The sequence below is a fragment of the Leuciscus leuciscus genome (genome assembly GCF_965113295.1).
Source record: "Leuciscus leuciscus genome assembly, chromosome: 16".
Lineage (NCBI taxonomy): Eukaryota > Metazoa > Chordata > Actinopteri > Cypriniformes > Leuciscidae > Leuciscus > Leuciscus leuciscus.
In genome coordinates, this window is record NC_138740.1 from 41,767,523 (window position 1) to 41,780,932 (window position 13,410).

The following is a 13,410-nucleotide window of genomic DNA, read 5'->3' on the forward strand; positions in this document are numbered from 1 at the left end:
GTGTGAGTGAGTGTGTGAGTGTGTGAGTGTGTGAGTGTGTGAGTGAGTGAGTGAGTGAGTGAGTGAGTGAGTGAGTGAGTGAGTGAGTGTGTGTGTGTGTGTGTGTGTGTGTGTGTGTGTGTGTGTGTGTGACTCACAGTCTCCAGATCCTCCCTGTGGATCTTGTGGAAGATCATCTGGTTGACGTGTGTGAACTCAGAGGGCGAGAGAAGCGCGTCAGAGCTCTGGCTGTTCCTGCACACCAGCAGGTTGGATTTATCTAGAGTTAGACACACACACACACATACATCACTTCCTGCTCAGAACGCGGCACCTTTGCTTTTTGGCGGAGAGCAGCTGGAACACGTGTGTGTGTGTGTGTGTGTGTGAGTGTGTCACCTTTGCTGCGCGGCGGACAGCAGCGGCTCAGCTGGAACACGTGTGTGTCGGAGCGTAGCGCCTCCTTCTGGTAGTGTTGCAGTAACTCACTCAGACTCGTGAAACTGCTCTTCCCTCCGCTCAACACAAACTCTCCCGAAGCAGAGCGATCCACCAGACAGTGTTTGAACATCAGCTGACCATCGTGCTGCACACACACACACACACACAATTGAGGTTAGTTACTGCAGTGGATAAACCATGATATAACACACACACACACACACACACACACTCTCCTCACCTCGAGGATGATATAACACACACACACACACACACACTCTCCTCACCTCGAGGGTTATATAACACACACACACACACACACACACTCTCCTCACCTCGAGGGTGATATAACACACACACACACTCACACACACACACTCTCCTCACCTCGAGGGTGATATAACACACACACACACTCTCCTCACCTCGAGGGTGATAACACACACACTCACACACACACACACACACACACTCTCCTCAATAGTGATATAACACACACTCACACACACACACACACTCACCTCGAGGGTGATATAACACACACACACACACTCACCTCGAGGGTGATATAACACACACTCCCCACCTCGAGGGTGATAACACACACACACACTCTCCTCACCTCGAGGGTGAGGGTGATAACACACACACACACACTCACCTCGAGGGTGATATAACACACACACACACACACACACACACACACACACACACACACACACACACACAGGGGCAGTCATGGCCTAGTGGTTAGGGAGTTGAACTGGTAACCCAAAGGTTGCTGGTTCGATTCCAGAACCGGTGGGAAATGACTGAGGTGCCCTTGAGCAAGGCACCTAACCCCTAATTGCTCCCCGGGCGCCACACAAAGGCTGCCCGCTGCTCTGGGTGTGTGTATCCACGTTTGCAGTGTGTGTGTGTGTTAACTACTCACTACTCTGCTCCTAATGTGTGTGCATTAACTTGGATGGGTTAAATGCAGAGGTCAAATTCCAAGTATGGGTTACCATACTTGGCCGTCACGTGTCACTGTCACTGTCACTCACCTCGAGGGTGATATAACACACACTCCCCACCTCGAGGGTGATAACACACACACACACTCTCCTCACCTCGAGGGTGAGGGTGATAACACACACACACACACTCACCTCGAGGGTGATAACACACACACACACACACTCACCTCACCTCGAGGGTGAGGGTGATAACACACACTCACACACACACACACACACTCACACACACACTCACCTCAAGGGTGATAACACACACACACACACACACACCTCGAGGGTGATAACACACTCACACACACTCACCTCGAGGGTGATAACACACACACACACACACACACACACACACACTCACCTCGAGGGTGATAACACACTCACACACACTCACCTCGAGGGTGATAACACACACACACACACACACTCACCTCGAGGGTGATAACACACACACTCACACACCTCGAGGGTGAAGGACAGGTAGAACTGGTGGTAATGTTTCGGGCTGCTCCTCAGGATATAAAGGCCTCGCTGGTTCTCACAGCGACGCAAACGACTGATGGCGAACTCCGTCCTGAGGGAACAAACACCTCGTTCATACACGTGTGGATTATATTATGACATTATGTGATATTATATGGCCAAATTAAATGGGTTTTATTTTTCCCACATCACGACACGGGCCTGTGGCAGCTGATCTGCATGGCCTCCAGGAGTGTGTGTGTGTGAGAGAGAGAGAGAGAGAGAGAGAGAGTGTGTGTGTGTGTGTGTGTGAGAGAGAGAGAGAGAGAGAGAGAGAGTGTGTGTGCGTGTGTGTGAGAGAGAGTGTGTGTGTGAGAGAGAGAGAGAGAGTGTGTGTGTGTGTGTGTGTGTGTGTGAGAGAGAGCGAGAGAGAGAGAGTGTGTGAGTGAGAGAGAGAGAGAGAGAGAGAGTGTGTGTGTGAGAGAGAGAGAGAGAGAGTGTGTGTGTGTGTGTGAGAGAGAGAGAGAGAGAGAGAGTGCGTGTGTGTGAGAGAGAGTGTGCGTGTGTGTGTGTGTGTGTGAAGCTGAACTCACGATACGGGCCCGTGGCAGCTGATCTGCATGGCCTCCAGGAGTCTAGGGGGCGCCACCTCTTTGCACAGGTAATGATGTGCGTCTGTGGTGAGTCTATAGTAGCCGTCGATCAGAGACACGAAGGACAGCGCTTCACTCAGAGAACCAAACTCCAGCTCCTGTGGGAAACACACACACACACACACACACACACACACACACACACTCAGACTAGAGGTCTTCTCGGAACCTAAAATATGTACCCGACCCGAATCACTTCTTACCCAATAACAACAAAAAAATTAAAGCTGCAAGCAGCATTTATCGGGGTTCAAGCAGTTAAGGCCTTTAAGCACATAAGCATTAAATACATTAAGTTTTACTTAGCAAGCATTTAACCACTGACATAATAGATGAAAAAGACCATTTACAGCCAATACAGGCAATTTACCATAGGAAATATATGGTTTTCAAAGCTTTTTAACAGTTATAGCGCCACCTATAGTCCGATCTCCATAAAACTTTGCATGCTTCTTCACCATGTTATGCCACATATGCCCACCAATTTTCGTGAAGTTTTGAGTTTTCCTTTAGGATTTATAGGCTTTTGAGTGTATTTTGCCACACCCATTTTGTAAATGACCCTGTTATAGTCAATCAAATGCAAAAGTTCTACTTTTTTTTCGATAATTCGATAATTGATCTAGAGAGTCCAGAGAATTGTCCTAGACTGGTTTGGTTCCAATCGGGCTAAAAACCAGGGACTAGTTCGCAAAAGTAAGTTTTTAACATAATTATGAATATTTAATGAACGGTTTGATTGACAGCAATGGTTCTTGAGGAAAAGTTGTTCATCATAAGGAGATCTATCAAATGATATGCTTATTGTGTTGATGTGTGCAACATCACGTGATTACAGAGGGCGTAAACCTCGTTAGTGCCAACTAGTGGCCGATTTCTTTCTAAATTCTTACAGACCTCTAGGGCCATGAGTCGAACATGCCCATCGAGTTTCGTTCCGATCGGCCTCTGTTAACCTTGTCTAATAGGTGCTCAAAATTCATTGGCCGATGGCGGCCATGTTTTTTGAGATACACCTATGTCCTCATAGACATACATGGGGCCTTGGACCAAGACACTGCATACCAATTTTCAAGTCAATCAGACTAACGGTCAGGTGGTCATAGCCCTTTTTATGTTTTTTTAATGTTATAGCGCCACCTAGTGCTCAATCGACGCAATTTTTTTACTGTGACCTCATATTGATGTCTTACATATGTGTATCGGCTAGTTCGCAAAAGTAGGTTTAAAAAAAAAAAAAAAATGGCGGAAAATTTTCCCAGGCGGAAATGAAATCGGAGATATACGGTTTGTCCGTCTTGAGCCAAGGATTACAGTGATATAAGACACTTGAGTCTACGACAAACCGTCCAGGAGTTATTAGCGATTTCATACTTTTGCTTGCTATAGCGCCACCTATGGGCCAATCGGGTTCATACTCTGTCAACCTTTCCTCGATTTTTGTACTACCATCTGGCAAAGTTTGATGTCTCCAGCACTTACGGTTTGGGCTGCACAATGCGTTTTATGGCAGAAGAATAATAATAAAAATCGGTACAATTACAATAGGGTTTCAGCACTTCGTGCTTGAACCCCTAAAAAAAAAAAAGTGAGACAACATTGTCATAATATTGTTTTGAATAATATTTTTTTGTTAAATGCCCGACAAAGTTTAAAAGAATTCGGGTCTTCTCGGGTCCATTCGGGAAAAGCACATTTATTTTAAATTACCCGAGACCCGAGGCCACTAATACTGACTCAACCCGTGTCCGAGGCACTCATCAAAGTTTTGATCTCGTGGTCTCGGGTGATCTCGGTCTCGGGTGATCTCGGGGTCTTGGGTGATCTCGGGGTCTTGGGTGATCTCGGGGTCTCGGGTGATCTCGGGGTCTCGGGTGGTCTCGGGGTCTCGGGTGATCTCGGTCTCGGGTGATCTCAGGGTCTCGGGTGAACTCGGTCTCGGGTGAACTCGGTCTCGGGTGATCTCGGGGTCTCGGGTGATCTCGGTCTCGGGTGATCTCGGGGTCTCGGGTGGTCTCGGGTGATCTCGGGGTCTCGGGTGATCTCGGTCTCGGGGTCTCGGGTGATCTCGGTCTCGGGTGATCTCGGGGGCTCGGGTGATCTCGGTCTCGGGGTCTCGGGTGATCTCGGGGTCTCGGGTGATCTCGGGTCAGGTCAAGTCAATTTGTATAGCGCTTTTCACAATACAGATTGTATCAAAGCAGCTTCACAGTATTAAATTAAAATAATACAACAAAGTTTGTTTCAAGAGGAATTTATTGATTGATAAAATTAGATTAAATATCCCCAAAATATCCCCAACTGAGCAAGCCAAAGGCAACAGTGGCAAGGAACCGAAAAACTCCATCAAGTGACCTAATGGTGTCCTAAAACTCCATCAGGTGACCTAATGGAGAAAAAAAACCTTGGGAGAACCCAGGCTCAGTCGGGGGCCAGTTCTCCTGTGGCATTTATGAGCTAGAGGACGGATTGTAGTTTGATCTGTAGGATTATATGAATGCCTGGCTGAAGAGATGCGACTTTAATCTAGTTTTAAACTGGGAGAGCGAGTCTGAGCAACGAACAGTATCAGGAAGACTATTCCAGAGTTTTGGAGCCAAATGTGAAAATGCTCTCCCTCCTTTGGTGGTTCTGGATATCCTAGGTATGACCAAAAGCCTTGAATTTAGTGATCTTAAAGAGCGCGATGGATTATAGGGTGATAGAAGATCCGTTAAATAGACTGGAGCTAAGCCGTTTAGGGCTTTATAAGTCAGTAGCAATACCTTGTAATTAATACGGAACTTTATAGGTAACCAATGCAGTGATGATAAAATCGGTGTTATATGATCATATTTTCTTGATCTCGTAAGAACTCTAGCGGCGGCATTTTGGACTAACTGTAGCTTGTTTATTGAGGATGCAGGACAACCAGCTAATAAAGCATTACAGTAATCTAGTCTCGAGGTCATGAATGCATGAACTAACTTTTCTGCATCAGAAACTGATAGCATATTACGTAGCTTAGCAATGTTTCTAAGGTGGAAAAAGGCTGTTTTTGTAACATATGAAATATGATTTTCAAAAGACAGGTTGCAATCGAGTATAACACCCAGGTCTTTTACTGTAGAGGATAAAGTAAAAGGACATCCTATGATGTTAAATTTGTATTGTGCGAGGTTTTGTGGGCGGTTTTTTGAACCGATAAGTATTACCTCTGTCTTGTCTGGATTTAATAAAAGAAAATTACGCGTCATCCAATCTTTTATATCTTTAACACACTCTGTCAATTTGGAAATTTTTGCGTTTTCATCCGGCCGTGATGAAATATATATTTTGAGTGTCATCAGCATAACAATGGAAACTAATTCCATGTTTCCTCATATATAAGTGGCATCATATATATGGAAAATAACAGAGGGCCTAACACAGATCCCTGCGGCACTCAATTAGTTTACTGGAGTTATTATCGATTTTTCTCCATTTAAATAGACAAAATGGTAGCGGTCAGATAGGTATGATTTGAACCAGCTTAATGCTTGTCCTTGAACACCAGTATAATTTTGTAGTCGATCTAAGAGTAATGTATGATCTATAGTATCGAACGCAGCACTAAGATCAAGTAAAACTAGTATTGAGATACAGCCTTGGTCAGAAGCTAAAAGTAAATCATTTGTGATTTTAACGAGCGCAGTTTCAGTGCTATGATGCGGGCTGAATCCAGACTGAAACTTTTCATAGATATCATTTTCTTGCAAGAAAGAGCCCAGTTGAGCGGACACCACTTTTTCTAATATTTTAGACATAAATGGAAGATTTGAAATGGGTCTATAATTTGCTAGGTTATTATGATCTAATTGTGGTTTCTTAATGAGAGGTTTTATAACTGCCAGTTTAAATGTTCTTGGAGCATGACCTAAAGATAAAGACGAGTTAATAATATTGAGGAGAGGCTCTTCCACTACAGGTAACACTTCTTTCAGTAGTTTAGTTGGTATAGGATCTAATAAACATGTTGTTGTTTTAGATGAAGTGATAAGTTTATTTAACTCTTTTTGTTCTATAGTTGTAAAGCACTGTAATTGTTCTTTCGGGGTGATAATTGAAGCTGAATTATAAGGCGCGATTGAAGATTGAACGTTTACAATTGTAGTTCTGATGCTTTCTATTTTCTCAGTGAAGAAGTTCATGAAATCATTACTACTGAACTGTAACGGGATATTTTGTTCGGGTGACGTCTGTTTATTTGTTAGTCTAGCCACGGTGTTAAATAAAAACCTTGGATTGTTTTGGTTGTTTTCTATTAGTTTGCGGAGGTGCTCAGCCCTGGCCGCTTTTAGGGCCTTTTTATAACGTGACATACTGTCTTTCCACGCGATTCTAAAGACCTCTAAATTAGTTTGTTTCCATTTACGCTCTAAAATACGGGTTTCTCTCTTTAAAACATGCGTAGTATTGTTATACCATGGTGCTTTATTTTTCTCTCTGACCTTTTTTAATTTAATAGGTGCAACCACATCCAATGTTCTAGAGAGAATGGTGCTCATAGTGCTAGTTAGTTCTTCTAGTTCATCTGTTTGTTTGGGTTCAGGCAGCAGCTGAGACAGATTAGATAAGCAATTTGAGAAATTATCTATGGTGGATGGGAGGATTGTTCTGCCTGGTTGATAACGCGACGCCGCATGACATATTACTGCAGTACGTAATATGCAAGTTACCATGTAGTGATCAGTGACATCATCACTTTGTGGAATGATAACTATATCGGTTGGCTCGGTTCCATGTGATATAATTAAATCGAGTGTATGATTAAGATGATGTGTTGGTCCGGTGACGTTTTGCTTGACCCCAAATGAATTTAATAAATCTGTAAACGCAGCTCCTAACGCATCATTTGGATTATCTACGTGTATGTTAAAATCTCCAACAATTAATGCTTTATCGACATTGACTAATAGGTCTGAGAGAAAATCTGCAAACTCTTTTAGGAAATCAGCGTAAGGCCCTGGCGGTCTATATACGGTAGCCAAGGCTAGAGATAATAGGGATGTTTTTCTAACATCTAAGAGCGTAACATTTAGTACAAGTACTTCAAATGAAATAAACGTATAACCCGTTTTCTGAGTAACATTTAGAATATCTTTATAAATGGTTGCAACACCTCCGCCACGACCAATCAGACGGGGCTCATGCTTATAACAGTATCCAGGAGGAGTAGACTCATTAATACCGAAATAATAATTTGGTTTAAGCCAGGTTTCAGTAAGGCAAAGTACATCGAAGCTATTATCTGTGACTATTTCATTTACAATAACTGCCTTAGGTGTGAGTGATCTAATGTTTAGAAGACCTAGCTTTAGAAATAGTTTTTGTTTACCAATAGCAACATTTTCTGTTTTAATAACAATTAGATTTTTCCTAGATCCTGCAGTAGATTTATTATTTGATCTCACTAAACGAGGAATAGACACGGTTTCTATGCAATGTTCTACACTAGTATTTATATCAGTTAAATTGGTGCAGCAGAGACTATGATTTGGACTTTTGGTTACTAGTCAAAGGGTATTTAACATTTTGGAGATGTTATCTGACAGAAGATCCGCTCCGAATCTGCTTGGGTGTAAGCCATCAGCACGGAAAAGCCTAGGACGCTTCCAAAACAGATTCCAATTATTTACAAAGAGCAGTTTCTGCTCATTGCACCATGACATTAACCATTCATTTAGCGCAAATAATCTGCTGAACTTTTCATGCCCTAATCGGTACGTGGGAAGCGGTCCTGACACAATGATCGTTGTTTCAGGCGATGTGCTGCGTACCGTATCGATCAGATTCCTGAAGTCTTTCTTCAGAATCTCCGTCTGGCGCAGCCTGATGTCGTTCACTCCCGCGTGCAGGACCACAGTTCCGATGCGCTCGTCACCGTTCAGGATCTCGGGAACACGAGCAGCGATTTCAGAAACACGAGCACCAGGAAAGCAGTGACTGTGCACCTTACTTTTACCTAACGTAGCGTGTACGTGCCGAACGATGGAATCGCCGATGATCACAGCATCGCGTTCTGTTTCGCGTAGAGGGGAGAAGCGGTTTTGTGTGGATAACTCGAAAACCGGGAGGGTCGGAGAAAGTCTTGGTCTAAACCTGACTCGCGTCTTCCGCTGCGGAACCACCCAGGCTTCGTGGTGGCGTGTTGGAGCCGGAGTGAACGAGACCATGGCTGATTGCGACCGATGCTGAGGAACGCACGGAGTAGACGCGGTCGGAGTCAGCGGGTTAGTAACGTTAAACACTGATTTGTGTGCATCGGCGCGTGATGTTTCAAGAGCCAAACACCGGTCTCTCAGCTCGGCCTGTCTCAATAAAAGGTCGTGGATCTGTTTCTCAACAGCTTCCAGCTCAGACTGCAGTGCGTGCAGCTCAAATGTGTCCTCACCTGCACCAAAAGGTAGACTACTTACATCTGATATATTCGCCATTTTAACAGATGGACAGTGAGTTAGCAACGAAGCTACCAGTGATGCTATCAATATTAATACTAATTTATGACTGAAGTCTTGGATATAATCCGTTTATTTTATTTTATTTATTTTTTTATTTTTTTTTAGTGGTAGGGGTGTAGAGTAGACGCACGATAGGCGAAAAAAAGATGTTTGTTTGTAAGTGAGTGTGGAGAAGACGCGTTCAGCCATGATCCACGGACGTACCTTTAAGAGTATCCAGCGTTGGATCACTAATAGTCTTGAGACGCGTCTGCTCAACAGTCCGCGTTGTAACTATGAGGTTTTTTTTTTTTAGTGGTAGAGGTGTAGAGTAGACGCACAATAGGCGAACAAAAAATAAATAAAATGTTTGTTTGTAAGTGAGTGTGGAGAAGACGCGTTCAGCCGTGATCCACGGACGTACCTTTAAGAGTATCCAGCGTTGGATCACTAATAGGCTTGAGACGCGTCTGCTCAACAGTCCGAGTTGTAACTATGAGGTTTGAGCAGTAGTGCTTCTCAGTGAGGAAAAGTAGAAAATGTTCGTTGTAAGCGAGTTTAAAGTGAAAAATCAAGAATTATAAATCAAATCGATAGAGCTCCAAAAACAACAACGCATTCAGACGCGACGCATGAGTCGCGTCTGAATGCGGGTCTCGGGTGATCTCGGGTGATCTCGGGGTCTCGGGTGATCTCGGTCTCGGGTGATCTTGGTCTCGGGTGATCTCGGGGTCTCGGTCTCGGGTGATCTCGGTCTCGGGGTCTCGGGGTCTCGGGTGATCTCGGGGTCTCGGATGATCTCGGTCTCGGGTGATCTCGGTCTCGGGTGATCTCGGGGTCTCGGTCTCGGGTGATCTCGGTCTCGGGGTCTCGGGTGATCTCGGGGTCTCGGGTGATCTCAGTCTCGGGTGATCTCGGGGGTCTCGGGTGATCTCGGTCTCGGGTGATCTCGGTCTTGGGGTCTCGGGTGATCTCAGGGTCTCAGTCTCGGGGTCTCGTCTTGGGGTCTCGGGTGATCTCGGTCTCGGGGTCTCGTCTTGGGGTCTCGGGTGATCTCGGTCTCGGGGTCTCGTCTTGGGGTCTCGGGTGATCTCGGGGTCTCGGGTGGTCTCAGGGGGTCTCGTGTGATCTCTGGGTGTCTCGGGGTCTCAGATCAGACCTCAAGTTCTCGGACCCAAGTGGACCCGTGAAGACCTCTCTCAGCTGGCGTGAGGTTCTGTAGTGCAGTGTGTGTGTGTGTGTATGTTACCAGCATCTGACTGTCCTGTCTGTTAATGGACACGACCCGGTTCTCCCCGTCTCTGCTGCCCTGCTTTACACTGATGTCGATGACATCAGAGAAATCACAGTAAACCTGCAGATCCTGAACAGGAGAGACAAACACTCAGGTCAGCGTCGCTCGTCTCACTCGCGCATTTTCGGGTCAGCGTGGGAAACTTCAATAACAACGCAAAAACTACTAGCCTACCTAATATACATTTCAAACATTATTAAAGTCAAGTAAACAGTCAGTAAGAAAATATGAACAAATAAACAAATTACAAACAATAGGACAAATAAATACAATGCGTTTTCTTTCTCAACTGTTTATGTTCACTTAAAGATGAAGTGTGTAGTTTCTGCGACACCGAATGTAAACACTAGGGCTGTCAAATAAAAATTTGGATTTCGAATACTCGTCAAATTTCGAATGAAAAATGCTGGGAAAAGGCTCTACCTGCTGACGAAAACCCTCTCGGTTGAAGGCGAAAAACCTTGTAACGACACACTTGACCAAACCATCGGTCAGAGCTGAGTGTGTGTGTGTGTGTGTGTTTCATCAGCTGAAACAGTGTCAACAGAAAGCGCCCAGCACTCGCTCAGATCAAGAGCGTCTGGTGTTTGTGATGAACATGTAGATGTAGAGAGTAGAAGTGAGTCTGAATGCCAGTTTGCTGTTGTGTGTTCATATAGTTCATTACGCTGTGTGTTTTCTCAGGTTACTGATACACAAACAGTTTTATGCACTATTGCAACCTCATTTTCCTTGCATGCACATTAAGAAAATTATATTTAATTTAGGAAATTTTTTTGAAAAGTGAATGTCATTTCAATAAAAGATGCGATGCTTGGTTTATATTTGCTTATTGCGCTCGCTGGCGCCCTCTTGTGGACACAGGAGACAGTACAGCACTGTGTTCCTCTAACATTAAGTATTGCCTTTAGTCTTCGAATATAATTCAAATTTTGCTTATATTTAAAAAAGAAATTTGCATTTAGTTTTCAGCCATTTTGACAGCCCTAGAAAACGGCTCTGATTGGTCGATGCACTCAACAGACGTGGAGCGTGACTGATGCAACGGGAGCATTACGCTGCAACCACAATCAGTTAGATTAACTGTGTAACGGGGATCGGATAATGATGAAATACTGCTGTACCCTGATGATGTCACGAGCCGAAACACACACACTGATGATGTCACGAGCCGAAACACACACACACACACACACACACACACACACACACACACACCTCTCGCTCTCTGGGCTCCTGACCCCGGGCCCAGCGGATGCCCTGGTTGCCGCTGACGACGATGGTGACCGTGCCGGCGCTCGGTTCGGTGACGAGGAAGCGTTCGGTGTAGAAGCCCGGCTGCAGAGTCTCCAGGCTGAGCACGTACTTCAGCTTCAGGTCTCGAGGACACGCTTTACACGAGCCGAACTGATGGATGAACTTCCGGAAGCGGAAGCGGATCCTCTTCCGGGTCACGAAGTGCTGGTTCTGGATGTGTGCTCGCATGTTCTTCGGGAGGAACGACTTATAACTGCGAATCAAGACAGCAGAGGTCAGGTCAGGCCATCACACTCCACAGGGAAGCGCAGGTCAGAGGTCATGTGTGAGTCTCACCTGTTGTGGTTGTAGATGTCAACAGGGGATTTGCCCTTTTCTTTGGCCAAACGCATCATATCGATGACAGCCAATCCCAAACACTCTTCCTGAAACTCCAGGCTGATGGGAACGCTGACCAAGCCACTCAGGAAATCTGATCTCCACTGAGAGAGAGAGAGAGAGAGGGAGAGAGAGAGAGAGAGAGAGGGAGAGAGAGAGGGAGAGAGGAAGGGAGAGAGGAAGGGAGAGAGGGAGAGAGGGAGGGAGGAGAGAGGGAGGGAGGGAGGGAGAGAGGGAGGGAGGGAGAGAGGGAGGGAGAGAGGGAGGGAGAGAGGGAGAGAGAGAGGGAGAGAGAGAGGGAGAGAGGGAGGGAGAGAGGGGAGGAGAGAGAGGGAGAGAGAGGGAGGGAGAGAGGGAGAGAGGGAGGGAGAGAGGGGGAGAGGGAGGGAGAGGAGGGAGAGAGGGAGAGAGAGAGGGAGAGAGGGGAGGGAGGGAGGGGGTGGGAGGGAGAGAGAGAGGAGAGAGAGAGGGAGGGAGAGAGAGAGAGAGGGAGGGAGAGAGAGAGGGAGGGAGGGAGAGAGAGAGGGAGGGAGAGAGAGAGGGAGGGAGAGGGAGAGAGAGAGAGAGAGGGAGGGAGAGAGGGAGGGAGGGAGGGAGAGAGGGAGGGAGGGAGAGAGGGAGGGAGGGAGGGAGAGAGGGAGGGAGGGAGGGAGAGAGGGAGGGAGGGAGGGAGAGAGGGAGGGAGGGAGAGAGGGAGGGAGGGAGAGAGAGAGGGAGGAGAGAGAGAGGGAGGGGGAAGAGAGAGGGAGGGAGAGAGAGAGAGAGGGAGGGAGAGAGAGGGAGAGAGAGAGGGAGGGAGGGAGGGAGAGAGAGAGGGAGGGAGGGAGAGAGAGAGGGAGGGAGGGAGGGAGAGAGAGAGGGAGGGAGGGAGAGAGAGAGGGAGGGAGGGAGAGAGAGAGGGAGGGAGAGAGGGAGGGAGGGAGGAGAGAGAGAGGGAGAGAGAGAGGGAGGGAGGGAGGGAGAGAGGGAGGGAGGAGGGAGAGAGGGAGGGAGGGAGAGAGAGAGGGAGGGAGGGAGAGAGGGAGGGAGGGAGAGAGAGAGGGAGAGAGAGAGAGGGAGGGATAGAGGGAGAGATACACACATATTCACAGGTTCATGTTAGTGAAGTTTACACAGAGATGATCACGTTTAAAAAAGCCGCTTGCATCAGAAACTGTTTGAAGGTGTGTGTTCTCCAGACACTGGTGTGTGAGGGTCCTCTGTGAGAACGTTGTGTGTTAGCGGCCGCTAAGCTAATATCTAATGATCTTTACAACGGAAGTGAATCAATCAAAACTAACTTTATCTGGACAATAACTTTATTCTAGATCTGCTGTAAAGCCTGAACACTCTCTGTTACTGTAATCTCCTGTTCTCACTCTAAAGCTGCGGTGGAACTCTATAAGGGTAAAGCGTGTATAAATGAAGGAGACTCGACTAATGAGAAAAAAACAAATCAATATATAATTGTTGTATTGTGTAATTAAATGGACTCCCTG

At 46.2% G+C, this 13,410-nt stretch overlaps 2 protein-coding genes across 2 annotated transcripts in view; both read right to left on the minus strand.

The window, feature by feature from the left end:
* Nucleotides 1-12,071, minus strand: part of jak2a (Janus kinase 2a) — a 36,411-nt gene extending 24,340 nt beyond the window's left edge. The window contains exons 1-7 of the mRNA XM_082140075.1: nucleotides 11,891-12,071; nucleotides 11,516-11,807; nucleotides 10,253-10,366; nucleotides 2,486-2,643; nucleotides 1,893-2,004; nucleotides 379-565; nucleotides 138-259 (exon numbers count right to left, since the gene is read on the minus strand). Of these exons, the coding sequence (XP_081996201.1) occupies nucleotides 138-259; nucleotides 379-565; nucleotides 1,893-2,004; nucleotides 2,486-2,643; nucleotides 10,253-10,366; nucleotides 11,516-11,807; nucleotides 11,891-11,949 (1,044 nt within the window). The 5' untranslated portion in view covers nucleotides 11,950-12,071. The remainder of the gene's footprint in view (nucleotides 1-137; nucleotides 260-378; nucleotides 566-1,892; nucleotides 2,005-2,485; nucleotides 2,644-10,252; nucleotides 10,367-11,515; nucleotides 11,808-11,890) is intronic.
* Nucleotides 1-13,410, minus strand: part of LOC309476944 (uncharacterized protein) — a 93,216-nt gene that overhangs the window by 47,070 nt on the left and 32,736 nt on the right. The window lies entirely within an intron of this gene.